The 19,876-nt window shown below is 44.6% G+C and overlaps 1 protein-coding gene and 1 long non-coding RNA gene across 4 annotated transcripts in view; both read right to left on the bottom strand.

Moving 5' to 3' along the window:
- Nucleotides 1–7,329, bottom strand: part of Gprk2 (G protein-coupled receptor kinase 2) — a 35,446-nt gene extending 28,117 nt beyond the window's left edge. For all 3 annotated transcript variants that reach the window (XM_076795165.1, XM_076795164.1, XM_076795166.1), the window contains exon 1: nt 7,131–7,329. In XM_076795165.1, the coding sequence (XP_076651280.1) occupies nt 7,131–7,182 (52 nt within the window). In that variant the 5' untranslated portion in view covers nt 7,183–7,329. The remainder of the gene's footprint in view (nt 1–7,130) is intronic.
- A 253-nt stretch (nt 7,330–7,582) lies between these two features.
- Nucleotides 7,583–19,534, bottom strand: LOC143358210 (uncharacterized). The gene is made up of 3 exons (XR_013082932.1): nt 19,113–19,534; nt 8,441–9,006; nt 7,583–7,852 (listed from the first exon to the last, which is right to left on the bottom strand). It is a non-coding gene; the product is annotated as an uncharacterized LOC143358210 (long non-coding RNA).
- Between the last annotated feature and the right edge of the window lie 342 nt (nt 19,535–19,876).

Raw genomic sequence — 19,876 nt, forward strand, 5'->3', positions numbered from 1 at the left:
CTCTTATTATTATCACGCGAACATCGCTTTTTAAAGCGGTTGCATGCCGATTGTGTGGCTCGGGGTCGCATACTGCGATCATTCTCGCGGACGTTCGGAACACCCAACATCGTTCGTTTAGGTTAATTCAACTGTCTCAACGCTAGGACCACCGAGCACTAAAATAGACCGACGTAAGTTACCTGATCGAAATCGCACGATTTAATTTACTCAGATTTCTAAGACAAACGCGTTCTCTTCAGTTGTACTTTGCACAAATTGGCGAACAAAAATTTCCATAAAAATTCACAGTGGTTTATTTCTACAAAATGTCAAGCTTGGCCCCCCCCCCAATCATTTCTATTTACTAAAACTAGAATCAATCGCTGGTTGAGCACTGTATAGTGCACCTTCGCCGTTCAAAACATTCGAAGCAGTCAGTACAATGAAATTCGATAACCTATGGAAGAAAGCGCAGATAAAAACAAAAAGATAAATATGCACACGGCGGAGAATCGATTTTCATGAAATGGAAATAAAAAGCACTATCCGTAGAGACAATGCTCTGCTATTTTTAGTTTCGTAGATACGATAACGAGCAAGAGGCGACATGTCACCCTCGAACAAATGGAAAAGAATCGATCACGCCAGAGCGCCTCGATATCCAGCTAATAATCCGTCAGCGAGTTCACCGTGGATCGAGAGAGCGTCCTAATTTGACTTTCCGATCAAAAACGAAATCCAACCAGTTCTTTATCGGCCATTTTTATCGTAAACGCATAAAATCCGCAGTTACCTTATACAGTGAGTTCTCGATATATGTCAACAACACGGGTCTTGCCAGCGTCGTGTATCGTCCAGCAGACAACCCGAACAGTGTTATGTTTACCGAGGTCTCCCGAGCTTCGTGGTCCCTCACGGGGTATACCCCGCGGTAGTGGGGATAATTCCGCGACGTTTATCATCCAGGTCTTGGCGACATATATAGAGAAATCACTGTAATCGTAAAGCTACATGTTATTATTTAAATATCTCAAATTGGCCCTAATGGATCGCAAGGGTTGATCCACAGTATCCCAAAAAAAATTTCCTTCGGAGCTGGTTCGAACAGCATATCCCGATCACGTTCGCGATTACGATGAAAACGGCGCCCGGGGCAATTAACCCGAACGGGTTCGCGGTTCTTACGTAATTTACAGCCGCAGACGCCACTGCCGCCACCGCCGCCGCGTTAACGTTCCTCCCGCTCTTATATATACATATATATATTTATAAAGTTCATGCGATTACAAGCCCATTGACGTCGTCCGCGCATCATGCGAACACCCATTTACCTACTTTCGCAGCTCGCCACCACGCAACAGGCTCGCACGACAATGACGGCGGCCACAATTTAGCGCGCAGGATTCCATGCTAATTAACATTCGCTTTTCTTTTTCCATCCCCTTTCATCCCCACCCGTCGTCCTGTCGATTGCGCTAATAGCGCGCACACACGCCTAGTTTCCAGAACGAAATCGATTTCGTCGCGACGACGTCGTCCGCGAACGCACGTTTTATTTCGTCCTATTGCGACGTTTGTTTATTTGTTGTTCGCCGCTTAGATATTGAAAATAAAATGGCCAGCCGGTAAGTCTATTATTTAACCGGCGACCGGTGCCTCCGTAATTGTTGCATGAATAATTCGTGGATTAAATTGGGGCCGGATTGACATCCAATTAATGCTGGAAGCGCGGAGAGGGTTGAGCGCCTGGCATCATTCATTTACATCTTTTACTTCGGAGGTATTTAAAGCAATAATTGGCGACCAATTAATGCCGCGAAAATTGAATTTTCTTCGGCCGTCTGTGTTTTTCTATTTGGAAGATTGTTGTCTCTGTTTCCGAGTTTTTTTTTCTTTTTTGTACCATTCTGCGCGTTCATTCACCGTCACATTTTGACAGAACATCATAAAATCCAATCGTCAATGTGTTCACCTTTACGTATCTTTAAGTATATAAAAGAATTTAGACACTGGTATTATAGATTTGATTAGCTTAAATTGCAGTACCTATTTTCAAGTTAGTAGAAATAAAATTGCAATTTGATTGGCGCTTCAAACAGAAAGTTTGTATAGTTAAATGTTCAGCTTTTTAGAGTCACCGATAACGAAGTTGGCGCTCAATCGATACTGGGCCTGCTAAAAACATAATAATAACTCCATTACAATTATTTAATCTACGATAATAGAAATCAGGTGCTTTTATAAGGAATTATTAAATAAATGTACTCAAATGTCCGTTTGTAACCTACAGAAGTAAGTAAGAGCAAACGATTATGGTACTCTCGAGGCGATAGAAATCAGTTTTTCTGTGCCGCTCAAAACTAATGCAATCAAGTCCATTCTCCATCATCATGTTTCACCGACAAAAAGCATGATAGATCGCGAATTATAACACTCGTTTCATAGTGCCAATAATTATAACGGTTCGTTCGTTTCAACGGATAAAAAAATGTTCTACAAGGCAAATGATACGTTTAAACAGGACTATTAATTTTGTTTACAGTTCCATAGTACTATTTCCTTACATCGTTATGCGACGTTACGCAGTGACGCAATATTACGTCAGCGGTGGCCAGACCGAGACACTAGCCAAAGAAATCATCGTGAAATTGTTTCCGCTTTCCGCTGATTGAATCGAATGAACCGATTTAATAATTAAATCAGTCAGTCCGGTCCTGAGGCGGACGTGGACCGAAATCATTTTCGAAAATGATTTTCAATGTTCCCGCGGCACACGTGCACTCGTGGCAAGTAGAAACGACAGGCAACGAACAGACACTATAGCCAAGTCCTATCGAATCATAATTTTCCTCGGAAATGGAGCGAGCTTCCGCAAAATTTTATTTTTCCTTTTCAGCTGGCCTCTTCTTCTAGGACGTACACGGTGGGCCAGTAAAATAGAATCACACGAATGCCTTCAATATAAATGACGTAGAAGCATTGAAACCGATTATTCATCTGTGTGAAATGTACTTTCCCAAACTTCAATACTGCATAAAAGAACAATTCTCTGTTTCAATGCAAAATTGCCAGTCCATGCGTGTGGCCCATTTATTTATTACGTGTGATATTAAATGCGGAAAGGGAACGTGGATAACAACAAGTACGAAACTTCTCCGAAGATAACCGGAGGGAAAATTCCCCGTCGGCGCGCCGTAGGCTAATCATGGCAACCCCGTATTTTCACGAATTTATTCGCCGTGGTCGAAATTACGGCGGCCATTGGAGCCTCGGCCGGTCCAGGCCCGACTCGGCCCGACTCTGCACCGCTCTGTTCTGTTCTGCCCGGCCGCCATCAGCCTCTATGCAAATGGCTTAATGGGAACGCGCACCGGCACAGAAGCCCAATTAAACCGCATACTTTACGTTATTACGTTCTTGCTCTTTGTATCGCGTGCAATAAAGCGAGCGAACCGTAGGATTGACACGCGTGCACGCCGGTAATTGCGGGCCTGGCCGTCTACCCTTGGCCCGCACACCCGTAGACCCGTTCAGAAAGCGGTTTTTCTTTGCCTAAAGCGTCGCCCCGTAGTCAACGGACCGCCACGGGGAATACTAATTAGTCTAACTTTTAATAGCCAAACGATCGGGGAAGATCCGGCCGCTCCCGACGACCAGGATGCGCACAGCCCGACGGTTTAGGCGTGCAGTTAGGCTATAGGCTTTGCGCTTACAAATTCAACAACAAATTTTTATCGTAGAAAATGGATGGACAAAACGGAAGTGCAATCTTGCTTATCTATTTTATTGCTATTCTCAACCAGAGAATGGCACTTCCCAGAAATCGTAGAAATTCGTAGAACTCGTAGATAGATGTGCGATTGCCACGATTTGTGGCATTTTCTAAGAATTGTGGTATCGTTGAAATTACGTTGAAATTAGAATCGACTGTCCGTGCCATTCGCGAGAAGTATTGAACAGGAAATTGTGCAATTTCGAATGTCCAACAGACTTCAGAAAATTGACCGACGATTATGCAAAAAAAGCATCAAAGGCATTAACAGGAATACCGAAGCAATTACCAGGAGTGAATCAGTTGTTTTTCTCATCGATTTTCTCTAATCACGACCTCGGTGTGCCAATGTTCACAAGACATTGTTGAAGTAATTGTTAGAACCTGTTTCAAGCATTTTAACGCCTGGGAAATGAAACGACTAGCGCCGTGCCATAAAAAAAAAAACAAAAAGAAAAATAAAAGCCAATAAAAGTGCAATTTTAGCGATTTCACGCGAACCAATCAATTTATCGAACGATCAAAACTGTTTCATGACTTCAGCAATTGTTAAATGAAAAATCGCTTTATCACTCGTTGGAAATAGCATTTAATTAACATGATCAACTGTCTATCATTTACTTCAGAAATACAATGGTAACGATTATCGTGCATAAATAAAATATCCACGCAAACGTGACACTGTCTGTTTCTTTTGTACGCCCATCAATAATGTCCATTAATAATGTACAAGTGTACAGAAAATTTTGCGACATTCTCTACTCTTGTCTTCTTCACTTGTCGATATTAAGTGTCCAACACCATGCTGTACTACTTAATAACTAATAAATAGACGGCGGATCTTTATGCAAAATAAAAATTGTCGACTTGTAGACTTTCCTTCTCATCTTGAACGATCCTAATAAACTAAAGAAAATATATCGACATTCTTAAACTCTTTTCATGTATGCACTGTTTTACATACTGTCATACAACCGAGTCATTGTCATGAATGCATATTATGTGTATTCCTACGTCTCGCAATTGACGAGAGACAATTTTCGTTCCACCAAAAAATCCGCAGTCAACATGCTACGGCTGAAAATCCGAAAGAATAATAATTTTTACAAAACAATGTACACCCTTGGTTGGCCGTAGATCTAGTATCAAAAGGCCTCGGATTAACGCGGGTCCTTCGGCCCGAAAACACGAGCAAAAGCATGGCAAAGACTAAACACTCGGCCCGGCTAATCCGGCAGCGAATGCACTTAATGCACCACCGGCGGTTCCGTTTGAAAAACGCATCGGGGACGCGGCAAGGACATGTGTTCGCCCGGCCGCTCGTAAAACTGGCCCGTATATTCGTGATCCGAGCGTCGTCGGCTAATTGCGAAGAAATAGTCGGACGATAAACGTCGCCGGAGGAAAAGCGAGAGCGTGTCCGGGAGGGAAAGCTTTGCGGCGCCGCTATGAATCGCGGTATTTCAATCCGGCCGGCCAATATATCAATTAGGATACGAGCGGAGGACGGCGATACGACCGGTAGTCTCTTTTTACGCGATGTCTTTGCTCACGAGCGTTTAATCCCGCGCGACACATCGCCCCGAACATGATTATCGCCGCTTGCTACCGCGCGGAATTACGAGCGCACCGACAACAATCATTTCTGCATTGTTACGTTTCCGACGAAACGTTTATCCCTGTGGACACCTTAAGTCTCCCACCCTTCGCCTTCTACCACGCTACTCCCCTACTTTCCAGCGGCGAGCACCCCTACGCTTCGGCCACGGCTCGGTCACGTGACGCGTTTCGGCTCTGTCGTGCAGGTACCACAAGGTCACGTGACTAATCCGGTACTGGCAAAGAGAGGGTAACTGTATTCCCCTCCACTCGAGTCAAAGGATCAGTTTCTACTTCGGACTGGATCACCCTTGGTCCGTGTTTTTCGTTAATAACTCGACCCCTTTTCGTTTCTCACACTTTTATCCGGGACACCCTGTAGAACACGCTTCTCTTTTGTCAATGGAACTGTCGATCCCCATTGACTAGAAGAACGGCTAAATTTAGACGTTTTCCGGGGACCTCGCACCCTCGGCGAAGATTGAAGAGCCCTTGACCCCGAGAACGCGTTGAAAGTGCTCCAGTGCACGGTTACGTATCGGGAAGTGTCACTCTGGGTGCGCGATCGCAGAAAATCTTAGGGTTGCGCTCACATGTTAAATAAAATTATTTTCGAATTGCCATGGTCAAGGGCCTCACCCTCCTCGGGGAGAGGCTAATGGAGGATCGCGAACGCGTGAAATTCGAAAAGGCGCGTGTTTAGGCTAGCGGAAAATGTTGTCGCGAGATTTGTCCAGACAGACAAAGCCTAATTATGGCGCACAATTTCCACGGAATTCCCACAATTCGTGGGAAGGCGTGGGCGGGCCTCGTAAACGGGGGATCCTGGGAGGCTGTCGGAGAACTTGTTGGTCAAAGGGTGTTTCGCAATGTCGCTTCGTTCAACGAATGAACTCGCCGGGCTTTTCGCAGACGGTTCGCGCGCGCCGAGTTGTGTAATTGTTTTTCATTTATTATTTCTACTTTTTACAATCGATTTTTCTCGCAACCGCAGAAGTACGGATTTCAACTCTGTCCGAGTGCTAGGCGGTCTGGCGCAGTTGCAAGCACGTGGCAAACGGGAACGAAAGAAGGAGAGAAAGAAAGACAGCGCGAATGAATGACGACAATGTTGGACAGGAATTACGTAACCGCGATATGGGGCAAGAAAACACCAGAGAACGCCGTTGCCGGCGGAGGAAATGTTATCTTTCAATTCCAGACGATAACGGAACGCGAAGCTTCACAATTGGAAGTCGAACAAATTTGTTGACCAGATAAAAAGAGTTACGACCGAGTTTAAAAACGGATACTTGTTGACTATTATTAGGTCGCCGGGCAGGTTCTGCGGGCCGTTTCGTCCGTGTAAACAGTCTTTTGGCGTGTTACCCAATCTAAATACTACTGTCAATGCTGATTTATAGTCCCGACAGATCGAAGAACTGCTAATTCAACTTGGTTTTTGCGCATCGTGCTTCTTCGATCTTCTTGGCATCGACAGTTCTCACAGTCTACTAGTGTAGACCTCGTTTAGTATTGCTGACCCACCGAACAGGTAGCAAAAACGCGTGTGCACCGACCATACGATTGTGTCCACGTAGGATGGCTTATTTCTCTTCGACCAATCAGGAACGTCTACCTTCCGACCGCCTTCTTCCCAGGTAATGTTCGGATAGTTTGGACGTTTTGATATTGGACTTGGATTTCTTTGTTAGAAGTTAGAACAATTAGTTTACTACGCTAGGCAGGGTCAGTTCCGCCCGGGGCCCTTTTCTAGATGGAACTAGGTGGGACTCACCTTCTCTCGCTTTCAGGTACACGGTGTTCGCCACGATGTTCTCCAACTCCATCAATTCCAGCTTGATCGGGTTTACGCGGCCGAAACGGGAGGGAGAAGCCTGGCGGCGTTTGTGGTCGGCCGATGGGGGTAGCGTCAGCAATCGCCTCGAGCGGAAGTCCGTTCGGCAGGTGTCCTTTTCCGGGGTTGACCACCCTGTCGGGCTCCGGCAGACCAGCTCCCATCTGCGGCCCCAAGACACCACTAGGGCCGATCGGTCCCCCTTCACCGAGGACCAAGGACAACGGGAAGGACGTCGACAGGCGGCTGTCCGATCGAGTCGAGTCGCTTTCGAGGTTCGAGGACGTCCGGTCCAGGAACGTTCGACGTCGTTTCGCCTCTTGCAAAGACACGAACCTCCTCCTCTTGTCTCTTCTTCCCCGGTATGTATGCTCGAATCGACGCAGGGTTTGTCGGCCTTCTCTGCCAACAGCCGATTCTTGTCCTCTTCTGCTAGCGTCGATCGTGGGATTTCACTCTTCGGCCTCGGTCCCTTCTGGCTTCGTGATACAAACGGGATCCAGGGTCACGAAGACACTTCCCGTGATATATTCCTTGGACAGCGTAAACCACGTCGATCTTTGTTCAACACCTTAGGGCTCCGTTACGCGCTGCCCTTCCGTGATGGGCTTCATGGGGTTGCACAGCATTCGGGTCTGTCCTCGGTCTTCTGGATCCTCCACCTGTAATCCGATGATTGTGTTCGGTCATCGAATTTTTATTAACGTTTTCGAAAGGTGAAATACAAAGAACAACCGGTTCGTCGTAAACGCGTGAAATCTGCGGCCTATTGGTTCGCTTTTGTATTTGATCTTCCGTTGAACGAAGGTAGTATGTACATCGATCTTGCTCCGAGACTCGGCAGAAAGAGGGGTGGGGTTCAGATTGTACGGTCACAGGTTGAGGAACTGAATCGTTTATGAGGTGTTTAGCGCTGGGTACTCGAGCTCGGTCCCTCGTGGGTAATTGGCAACAGGCAACTGGTCCCTTCGATTATTTCTGGAGTGATGGATAACGTCTGACGTTAATTAATAGCATCACTGTTTGGACGTTCAACAGTCGGCTTCGGGCAATGATATTATTTTGGGAACTGTAGTACGCGGACTGTTTTATTCTTGTATATTTCAAAGAAGCTGTCTTGATTAGAGAAAGCGACATATATAATCACGGTACCAGCAATTCTGGTAAATATATTAGCGAACAGAGGGTGCGACGGGGTAGCAAGGGGACTCGTGAAATATCTGGGGCTGCGTTTAACATTTTCAAATTACCGGTCGAGTAAAACCGCGTTGAACGAGGTGCAGCGTAGCAAGCAACAGCAACAGCAGGCAGAGCGGAGCAGCTTTCGAGCGTAGAAATCTCTCTTAAATACCAGCGGAAATCGTGCTCGGGACACACACGGCTAACGATCGTCACGGCTGATCCCCCGAACCTTGTCAGCGTGGCATCGTAAAAATGTCACGTGTGCACCGCGGATTCACGTACGAGCGGACAACTCTCGCATCGCACGTACCAGCGAATGCCTTTCACCTCGACGACCGAAGGCAGATGCCTGGGCATTCGCTAGATCCTTCGAGATCGTGATTTCGATCACTGATATTCGAGGATCGGCTCTCCTCTCTCGCCCACGTTCCCTCTCCCTTTCTCTCGACAAAAGAGCCTAATCTACGCTCTCCTCTCTTCAGCCGCGCTGGTTACGCGTCGACGAAGGATAACAGTCGCTCCTCTTCCATTTGCAAATGCCAAAAACGGTTAGCCTGCAGTCAGACCGGAAGGTTCCTCAGGCTTCTTTCTTCGAGCTCGGGGAAGTCGCTTCTGCGCTGCTGGGATGCGGACTCTGCAACAGGAGAAATGCAATCTATGAAGTATCACGCTCGAAATCGCACTATGGACCGTGGAAGTAGCGTCCAAAATTTGTTTAACCATCCCACGATCCTCGGAAGTAGTTACCATAAAATATAGCGTTCGCGATGATAGGATTGTTAATGGAGAAAATTAGTTTTCGAAAGTAGGAAAACATTTTCGTGCTGCATTCCTTGCAAAGTGTATTTCAACGCATCGAGTAACTGTAACTGAAATAATTTTGTAAATTGTGAAACTTCCTTTCGGGAATACACACTTTGGACAATCGACTAATTGCAATGATTTAAAAGTAGTTTCAATACTAAAAAGAAGACTGCAAAATTTTATGCAGATTTGCCCATCGTCGGACAGTTTTGAGAGAACCAAAATTGCAATAGTAATCCTATTTCTTCCGTGTTAGCGGTTTCAATAAATGGAAAATAAAGTTATGTGAAGTTTCGATGTTGTTTTCGCGAATGTTCGCGTGCGCTCTGAAAACGCGCGAAAAATTGTTGTCGACGAAGTTTCTCATTGATTTTCCGAGTGCTACGTAAATAACGACGCAGGCAAAATTAATTTGCCGTTTCCACGTCACGAATGTGTGACGCTGGCAATGCACGTGTTAGGCTCTTTCGTCACGACACCGGTCGACAAACAGTTTCGCTGTACGACAGGTTGTAAAATCGTATCGACCGACTCGAAGAATTCCACTCGGAAAATTGGCGATTTTTACGCGCGTCGCGTTGTTGAAAGTTTTTTCGAGAGCGTGTTAATTCGAGTGGTAGGGCTCTCGATCGAACTCGTGTAACGATACACGAGCGTTGTTATGCAATAACATAACATTTCAACAGCGTCTTGACGTGCCATTACGGTGGCCTTTAGCACGCCGAAAGGTTAACACTTTCACGGCCGCGATTTTTATTGCAAAATTGATCTTTCGCGCGAAATACGGATGCTGGCGTACTTGTTGCGCGGAAGCTAGAAATCAGTTTTATTTCTGAAAATGATCTTTATTGTGGCCGTTAAAATGTCGAGTATTTTAACATGTTGACTGCGTCGCGAATTTTGCACGTTTCATAAACACCATTTGAGCTCTTTACAGGCCAATCCAATAAACCTTTTAAATCTTTTCTATTTTGTTGCTAAAGCATCCGATTAATTAACTTCTGACATTTAAAATTAATTTCCTGAATATTAAAATGCACTAAAATATTTCTCAATCTTAAATACTTATTTTTTTATGAATTTTTCCATACCGTTTGTTGTGCGCAATCAATCGATTTTATAAATGAAAGGTTCATTTATTTCCCTCGTAGGAGAAATCGGTGTTATTAAAAAGACTGCCGATATTATGCAATTATTGCAAAAGTGAGTGGGTGAAATACAAACAGCGAAAATGTCAGATCAATCAATGGACACTGTTATTTTCAATTTATTGGTATTATTGAAGTAAAGAAATGCATATTTATGGAACCAACGTTTCTCGGAATTGATGAAGCCAATCTTTATTCTACATAAAAATCCGCAGACTGGTTATTATTTATCATTACTAGTTACTGAATAGCGAACTTTTCACTTTGCAGTGTAATCTAGTTGATTGCAATAGAAGCAAATTAATATTATAACAGTGGATGTGCCAATAATGAAAACTTAAGACTACGATAATCTTGCAATGGATTACGATTTAGGGTTGGATAAAAAATAGGGGAGTACTCAGACCAATTGCTATACCCTCGGTGGGAAAAATTCAGTAAAATCATTATCCAGAGTGGTCGAGCTGGATAAAGTGCAGCGTTACCTTTTAATCAGTTCGTTTAGCTAGAGTGAAAATTTTCTTGACTCTTTTGGGCTTAAAGAATATTTCTCCAGGGCATATCTTAGCTAAATGAACACCTGCAGGCACGATTTGCATCGTTGAATCGTATTAATATAAAAAAAGTGCAAATGAAGCAGCTGACAATGGAACTCGACGCAACTGCACATTTTTTAAAAATAAATTCCACCCTATTAAACTAGAATGCTTAGACTTATTCGTTCAATTTCATTTAACTTCCAGTCAAGTGACTTTAAATGCTTAAAATAATTCATACTTAAGTTTCGACCTAGTACCGTCCATTTTCGTAAAATAATTGATTAAAGCAAGAATTTAGATAAAAATCAGCGGTCTGACCATAAGTCATTTTCTTGTCATCGGAACAAATAATTCCCTCGCTCCCGTTTCCCCAAAATAATCGATCAAGCCGAGAATTAGGATAAAAATCCGCAGTCTACCGATCACAATGGCCGTCTACCAAATTCGGCCACCGAAATATAACGATGTCTGCTGTGGCTCCAGAATACGTTATTAAAAACGCAGAGTATGGCAGCATTTGAAAAACATTTCGAGTCCTCGAGGGTGCAGGCGAACAGAGTGATTGTGTAGAAGCGTGACGTTACAGCCATTGTCTTTGGTGGGACAGGTAGCAGCAGGATATCGCGACGATTCGCGGCAGTCGAACGTTCGTTTCGCGGACGCGGCGTGTATGAAAAATCACTATGCCCCGCGCGGCTCTCCCGTTTATTTGCAGCGTGCAAGAGACACGCATTTATCGTCGCGCATTCTGCATGCGAGAGTGCACGGTGCAGCCGCTGCACGTGTGCGCGCACTGCGCGGCAGGTGCACTGTGCACGGATAAAGATAACGACACACAACCGACCGCAGTGTAGGCGTGATAACTAGACTGCGGATTCGATGCATTCATTATAAAAATGAGTAGATTAAATTGCAAAATGGGAAACGTATTTAGAGAATCTAAAAAGTATCTTCAAATTATGTCCCAACCCATTAAAATGATAATATCGAGTCGGACTCGTGATAAACAGTTTAAACAATATCTACTAATTGCGAAGGTTATACCGCTCATTTAAGGCGGAATAAAATTCTCTTCTTATGCAACCAATAAGGTAGATATAAATGTAGGGGTATAGATATAAATTTTACGTTTCCTTGTATGAAATGATAGAAAACTTGCGTTGAAAAATTGCGCGAGGAAAATTGTACAGCAAGGGGTTAAAAAGATGAAGAATATATATTCAATAATTTTTCAGATTATGAAATGAATTTCACAATTGTTCCCAGTTTTTAAGGAACCATCCTTGGAAATTGGAATGTGGCAAACCTTCTAAAAAAGTCAAGGAGTCACCATCGTAAAAATTATGTTTAAAATTTGTGGCTGCTATTCGTTTCTTTCGAGTGTTTTTTGCAACAATTGTTTTTAGAAATAGACTAATTTATTACAGCTTCGACTAATGTGTCCACTCTTCGCGGTCGTTCATTGCAATTTTATCGCTCTCAAATTTATGGCTGTGAGATCAAAAGTCCGCTTTTAAATGTTTTTAATGGCTGGCATCAAGCTCTACATTCAATTCGTGTGCTTGCTCTTCGCGATCTTTTCTCAATGAACGCACTGTTCCGAGATCAACATTGAACAAGAAATTTAATAAATAAATGTTTATTTTTATTCATAATTATACTCCCGTTACCTACTACGGAAATCGCTCTGCGCTAATTGATAAAGTGTCTGTTATTATTATTGTTGCATGGAAGCATGCGATTCGTAGTTCCTGTTATGCGAACAAAAGGAAATAGCAATCTTTCTCTTATCTAGACACTGGCGATGATTCAGAAATTAAACAACATTGTTGCATAAACATCAATAAAAAAAAACAATTATATTGGAGGATGTGCTTTAATCTAATCTTCACTAAATGATATACCAATGAATCAACAAATACTGTCATGTTAAACGAAAGACCACGTGAAACAAAATTCTTCTAACTCAACGAATTCTTTACAGAAGAGAATGCCAACTACTTCTCCTACTTTCACTGCTAAAAAATTTTCAAAACTTTGAATAATACACCCTCGAGAATTACTAAAAAAAAAAAAATGTAGAAAGTCCTCCACAGAATAAAAAATCAATCCTCTCGGTGTAGATCTAGGGCACAAAACATTAATTTGCAATAACTGAACGGTCCGATCAGTCCAATAAAAATTCACAGTGACGTAACACACTGTGGAATCGATAAGAAAAATATTCGACAAGCCCCAATAACCGTCTTGAACCGGGAAGTAAAAAATGGACTATTCAGTAGCGTCTCGAATAGTGTTGTTTAAATTGGCAATATTTGCAGCAGCTTCCTGGCTCGAACGATTCGAACCTTATTTACAGTCGCGACTCGCGGGGCCCGACGAACGAACTCCCCTCGGAATTAGATTCGAACTAGATGGACTCCCCGTCAAAGTGGATCCGTACACCGGCTTGTTGCATTACACCGGGTAAATCCTATTAAACAGCGACGGCTAACGAATAGGTAACCCGACACGGGCTCTAAATTAAGTAACGGACGAAAAAAAAGGAGAGGTGTCCCGGGGACACGGAGATTCGGGTGTGGGGAGAGAGAGAGAAGAGAGAACGGCGGATGATCGTTAAAAGTTCTAAATGCTTTTTCTCGATGACGCGATTCCTGTTTCGCGAAACCGGATTAGGAAGCGGCCAGCGACGATAACGAACCGGCAGAAAAAGAAAAATACGCGCGCAAACGCCGCCACCATCGGGAGGAAATAACGACGCTTTTTCCGCCTCTCTATCCTCCGATAAAAATCACTGTCGCCTTGAGAGCAACGCCGGGGCCAACCTCTGGGGGCCCCGGTGGCTTATCAACGGGCGAACGCGAATCGTTTCCATCCGCACCATTTTATTTGTAAATTGACACTTTGATTACAGGCGAGGAGTCCTCTAGCCGAGAATTGTACCCTTCCGATCCATTTACACCGGTCCGTTTCCGGTTTCGTTGGAAACATGGCGGAACCGCCGGTGAAGATGGATTTTGTTGGCAACAAGTCTGACGAATGAGAAGAACAACAAAGAAACTGACGTTTGTACGAAGTTCGCTTACGACCTGCATCAATTGTCCTACATTACGGGTTTTATTAACACTAGGTTTATGGGACCCGTCAAAATGGCGGGTTCTAATATTTTTAATTTATTGAGATTGTGAAGATCCATCTACGTGGGGAATTACTCAACAAACTTATTTCCTTAGGTATATATTATTTACAAAATGGCTGAAAACTTGGATAGACACATTCTTCTTATTTTTATAAAGTAATGTAAAATACTCGCTTTTAATGCTCCGTAAACCTAGTGTTAAAGCGTTGTCGTTCTTACGCGGTAGAATTAATAATTCTTATTGTACCCCCACTTCGAGCAATGGAATTTGTATGCAGCTCACGATCGGTAAATGCATATTCGGCGACGTAATATTTGCAGAAGTTGATGAAGTTGAATTTAATTTACTTCAATTGTTTGTCGACTCGTGACGTCCAGCTGGAGACGGAGAGTAACGATTTACGCAGTCTTCCTGTCCGAGATGCGATACTACTTTCCGCGTGAATGATCGTATCGCGTTGTCCTCGGGCAAGCAAAACAATCTATCTGCGATACATGAAATACTACCGCGAATTCATTTCCTCGATTTAAAATTGTGCGCACAACTTGACGTTATTTTATTTATCGCGATAGGCGTGTAAAATAATACTTTATTCGACAGGTATTCTAATTTGTAAACGATTAATTTGTTACGTGTGCAAATATAAATATAGTACATCAAACATTAATGCTCCCGTGCGTTATCATGCGAGTGCCTCTTTAAATTTACTTGTCGCGCCAACAAATATTTTAAACACATATTTGATACGCGAGATCAACGCATATCATTTTATTCGTCAAAATATTTACCCTAGGGTGCACTGCCCAGGAGATTGTTGTGCTGACAAATTTATACACTAAATAGGATGAGTGCTGAAATTTGTGCAAATTTACTTGCAAAGCGCACAGACAAATTAGTACTATATTTCGTTCGGTAAAATTTCATTTTCTATTTAACATATTTATTAAAGCACTGAAATTCACGGAAGCTGCTTCGAGGAAAGAATCGAGTTCAAATACTGAATTAAAAAATCATAAAAAGTAAGTAACAAAAATTCTATATTATCAACATACTACAAACTACATAATCAAAGAAATCGACTATCCAGGCATTGATTAATACAGAATAAAAAAAAAAACCAAACCGCCAACAAAATGGTTATCAATTTCAACCAGTTTCTCCCCAAATCCGTCCGATACCCAAACAGTGCATCAGCTACCGTCGCCGTCAGAATTAGAAAGACTTTTTTCTGTAAATTCGGCCTGTCCGCGGCAACCGCCATTAATCACCGTGCAAACTGGACGCTGGCTTGTTTGTTTCTACAAGGAAGAAAGAACCGCTTGGTATTTCCAAGCAGGAGGAACGGGTCGCGTGTTTCATAAATAATAAGCTCCCGGTTGTCCCTCTGAAACTTCGTGTCCTCTCGAGACGATGCATTTGCGCAACAATGGCGTTTAAGTCCTCTCCCCTCCTGTCTTCGCGAATGCGAGTTCGAAACGATCTTCGAACGTGTTCGCTTGCAAAACAGCTCTCTCTCTCTCTCTCTTTCTCGTGGTAGTCATCATGGAACGGGTCACCGTCGTGTATATTTGTTTTGTGTCGACCGGCTCGCTGCCGGATTATATGCGGAAATAGAAACTGCCAATAATCGATCAATCGCGGTGTCCCATCGCGCGTATATGCAGGAATGTTGACATCCGTTAAAAGCATCCGTGACGTGTCAGCCGGTAATGGGTTTCATACGTAACGAACGATATCGGCGAACGTCGGGCCGTTATACGCTGGAAAGAGAGGACTAACGGGGGGCTCCGTTATGGAGCGACGGAGAAAACCCGCGTTAGATATCACTGGCAGTGCTGTCTTCTTTCCGTGGGCACGTCGGGCGTTTTGAATTCGGCCCACGGAAAATTCGGGACCCACCAAACGATTCGGGTTCGATGGAACAAATTAAATGCACCAAAAAAGCTTGCTAAGGTGGTTCAAAAGTACTTTGATCTAGTTGCTAATGAAGTCAGAGCAGTGCCCTATGGGGCAATTCGCGCCCAATGAGAGCGCATTGGGCCCAGAGGGACAATCTGTGTGCCACGGCTATTTCCAGAGAGTTCTGCTCTGTAAAGTAAGTTAAAGTTGCAATTTCAACGATATAAAACTACTGTGTTCCGACCCTCGATCGAGTGAGAGCAGTGCCCCACGGGGCAATTTGAGCCCGAAACGCTTGCTGTGCCCTAAGGAGTAATCCTGTAACCCGTAACACAGACTCAAGAAAGCTCTTCTCTGCAAAATCATTTGAGACTGTAAACTCGACGATATAAAACTATTTTGCCATGACCCTCGACGGAGCCGGAACAGTGCCCCACGGGGCAATTTGTGCCCCTGCCTATGTAGTCTACAGTTGGAAAATATCATATGGTAAATAGAAATGTTAGACGACAGAAGAAAAGTATCAGAATACGTAGAATGTAACTAGTGGAAGGGTGACGGGACCGAAGGGGGGGGGGGGGATGAAATTAATTGTTCCGTATCAGCGTGAATGGTCGCCGGTCGAACAGGAAAGGGCCGATCAACATGCGCGACAGAAGTCGACGATCAAAGTTCCGACAGCACGAGCGCAACAAAATACGTAGCACGGTTTCCAATAATACGGAAACGAAAAACCTTTTAAATGCAAATCGGATATCCTATCTGGCGCACTCCTCTTCTTTCACGAGTCAGCTATCCGATGCCGGACGGGGGAACGAAGAATCGAGCAATTACTGGAAACGAACATTATATTCGGTGTAACGACTTTTTTCGGTCTACGAAGAGAGAACATGGTCGGCCCTCCGATAGGAGAATTTGAATCCCGTCCGATGACATTCAACCGACGATAATCGGAGGCGTTTACGTCGACGAACAAGAAAATTCGAGATTTCAAATCGACGATTAGCAGTTACGGTTTCCTAATAGCCGTTTTAATTCTTGCAGATTGCATGCAGTACGCAACCGTAAACGAACAACTGTTGATTAAGGCCAGATAAAAGACTATAGTGTAGAATCTACATTGCAAATTACGATTTTGGACTACGCTACTCAGCATTCTACAATTCGTTTCTCGATTATCAATTCCTGCATCAGACTTCAAATAATTCACACGCCTACGTAATTCTAATTCATTGACAAATCGGCAGCGGATGACGGGGTCTGTCCTGACCCGGAGGATCAAAATCATTATTTAATAGAGGGTACGAATACTCATGTGATTTGTTGTATATTACTCATTAACCATCGTGTTCAATAAAAATAGAATTAGCATGTTAATATAAACATACTTATGCATGATAAACGTATTTATGAATGTTATCGATAGATCGTGGATTTTATGCATTTATGACAGGAATCGGTGTACAGTCAAACCTGTTTTTGTGCGGTCCTTTTCTTTTTTTTTTCTTGTGCGATTTTGTTTATGCGGTATATGAATTCCAACGGTGTTGGCATTATAACACCCTTGTAACGTTCTAATCACAAAGAAATGCGCGTTTTGGACTACGAGTAGTATTGTAAATAAAATTTTTTTTCAATGTTCCCATGTGTAATTTATTTATTTCGTTTGGAAAGCCCTTTCTCGCTATTTCGTAAATCTTTGACATATTTTCTAAGTGAGACTTTTTGTTATGCGGTCCCTCTCCACCGCATAAAAAATTTTCTCTAATATGTTGTAAAAAATTATTTGTTATAGCTATTTATGAATCTTTTATGCGGTCCCTATCTACCGCGCAAAAACAGGTTTGACTGTAATTTTAAACAATAAAAAGCCTACAAGAATTGAAGAGTATCGGTGCATTTCTTACGACACAATAAAACCGCTGAAAGGAGAAATAAATGCGTATTCGGATGTCTGTGCAGCAGTACGTGTGCTAGTTGGACGGAAACGTACGGAGGGTCATTAAAATGCAAACTGTTTATACATATTGACTAACCCCTTCGGAGAGATAGCGGGAGTAAACATTGAACGGTGCACCCGTCGCAAGTTTCCAATGGACAACGACGCTGGCATACCTGTCTGACGAGGGGGGAAACATGGCTCGAAGAGCCTCGTGGGGGCTGTTCTTTCTGCCGGGGACAAAGCCGAATTTTTCCGCTAACGGTACAGCCGGGTAAAGGAGAGTCTGACACGCGGCAATGGCGAAAAAGCACGGGGCGAGCGTGCAACGAGAGTGGAAAGCTCGCGAACGCGACAGGGGCGACTGAATGAGAGACAATGACCGCCGATGCCAGCCGGAGAGCGCGCGGGCGAGTTCATTGAAAGGGATCCGAGAAAGAGAGAGAGAGAGAGTCGAGAACTTTTGCCCGCGAATCGCGGGTAGACATTGTGCCCGGCGTAGACCGCAGCACAAAACCGCCTCTTATGCGAGTGCATCGCACCGAAAAATCAAATCGTCGCGAGCGCCAAAGAGCTACCCAGTGTCCGCTAGCTGCCGGCAATTAACCGAATTTCTCGGCGATCGTTTCTAATTCGACGCACGCTCTCTTGCGATTAGGAGGGATCCCGATCGAGAGAGAGAAAGAGGGGGGAGGGGGGTGTTTGCAATTGAACGCAAAAGTGACAGCGGCAATGTAAATACGTGAGTGAAGAAGATCGTAGCACCTGTTCGGCCATGAACTTGGGAACGTTTAGAAGGCGGTGAGAGAAGCCCGCCTAAATATTCCCGTGATCGAAACGTGACTCCGGCGGCTGGGGTCACGAGACGCCGCCGGTCGAAAACTGTCACGCGAGTAGACTATCCTCCTTTGGGCCAAGGATACCTCGAGACTGATGGTTCGTGCGTGGATCTAGACGAGGCGCACATGCTTCCGAGAATATTCTGAAAAATAGGGGAGCAAGAGAGAGAGAAAGATAGACTAAGATGTATAGGGAATTGTGAAAACGAGGAGGATGAACACGAAAAAAGAGGAGGACGCTCTGTTACCGACCGAGCGAGTGGTGTGTGCCGCACGTCACGGGGCACGAGTCAGCACGGGCCTCGTTTTCCATGAAACACGAGACGGGCGTAAACGATCGACGCTTCCCACGAGGGGCAGGGTGTGCTCGGGGGTGTAAAAGACAGAGGGTGTACGGTGTCGGTACACCCGGCATATAAATGCAACACGCACCGATGGCAGAGCACCGCGCGGTGGCAACGGCGACACGAAGAAAGCGCAATGGCCGACCGCCTCCGTGCACCTCCGCTGGTAGCTTCGATCCCTCCGTGGCCACGAGGATTCTTTCACACACTCCTGGCGCCCCGTTCCTCGCCCCCCGACACCACCAACACACCAACACGAGATCCGTACCCGGCCCGACCGAATATATCACGCGATCAACCCGTGGAAACTGTATTCCGCTTACTTTCTGATTTTTGGGTTCCCTCGGTTTCGCCCCGTTGTTTACTCTTTCGTTTTTCAAAACCGGAACGTTTCACCGAACGCGGCTCAGGGACGGTTCGTACTGTCCGATCGTATGAACCCGCTGCTGCCACTCGCGCCAAACCGCCGCCAGCACCGTCCCGTCCGCTGGATAAAAACCGACTGACTGGCATGCTCCGTTCCGAGCCGCGATGCACCGCCACGGATCAAAAGAGGTTAGGTGGGGAGCGGCGGGGCGAGCGGAGGGGAGGGTGTTGGGACACCGAACGACGACGCCTCCACCCCACGATGACAGACAGAGACAAAGTTAGACGCGCGGACGACTCCGATTGGGCGTGGTAGAGTCCCTAGGCTCGTCTTCGGATACCGACTGCGGGTGCGAGTCGAGCTGCGGACGCCATCTTGCCGCCGAGACCTCGCGCGGGAAGTTTGAACGAATTTAACCCCTTGTTTTGTACTTCTTATTCCCTTAAGAAAAAAAAAGAGAAAATTTATACCTATCTCCATCACGA

This window comes from Halictus rubicundus, chromosome 10, assembly GCF_050948215.1.
Source record: "Halictus rubicundus isolate RS-2024b chromosome 10, iyHalRubi1_principal, whole genome shotgun sequence".
In the NCBI taxonomy this organism is placed as follows: Eukaryota; Metazoa; Arthropoda; class Insecta; order Hymenoptera; family Halictidae; genus Halictus; species Halictus rubicundus.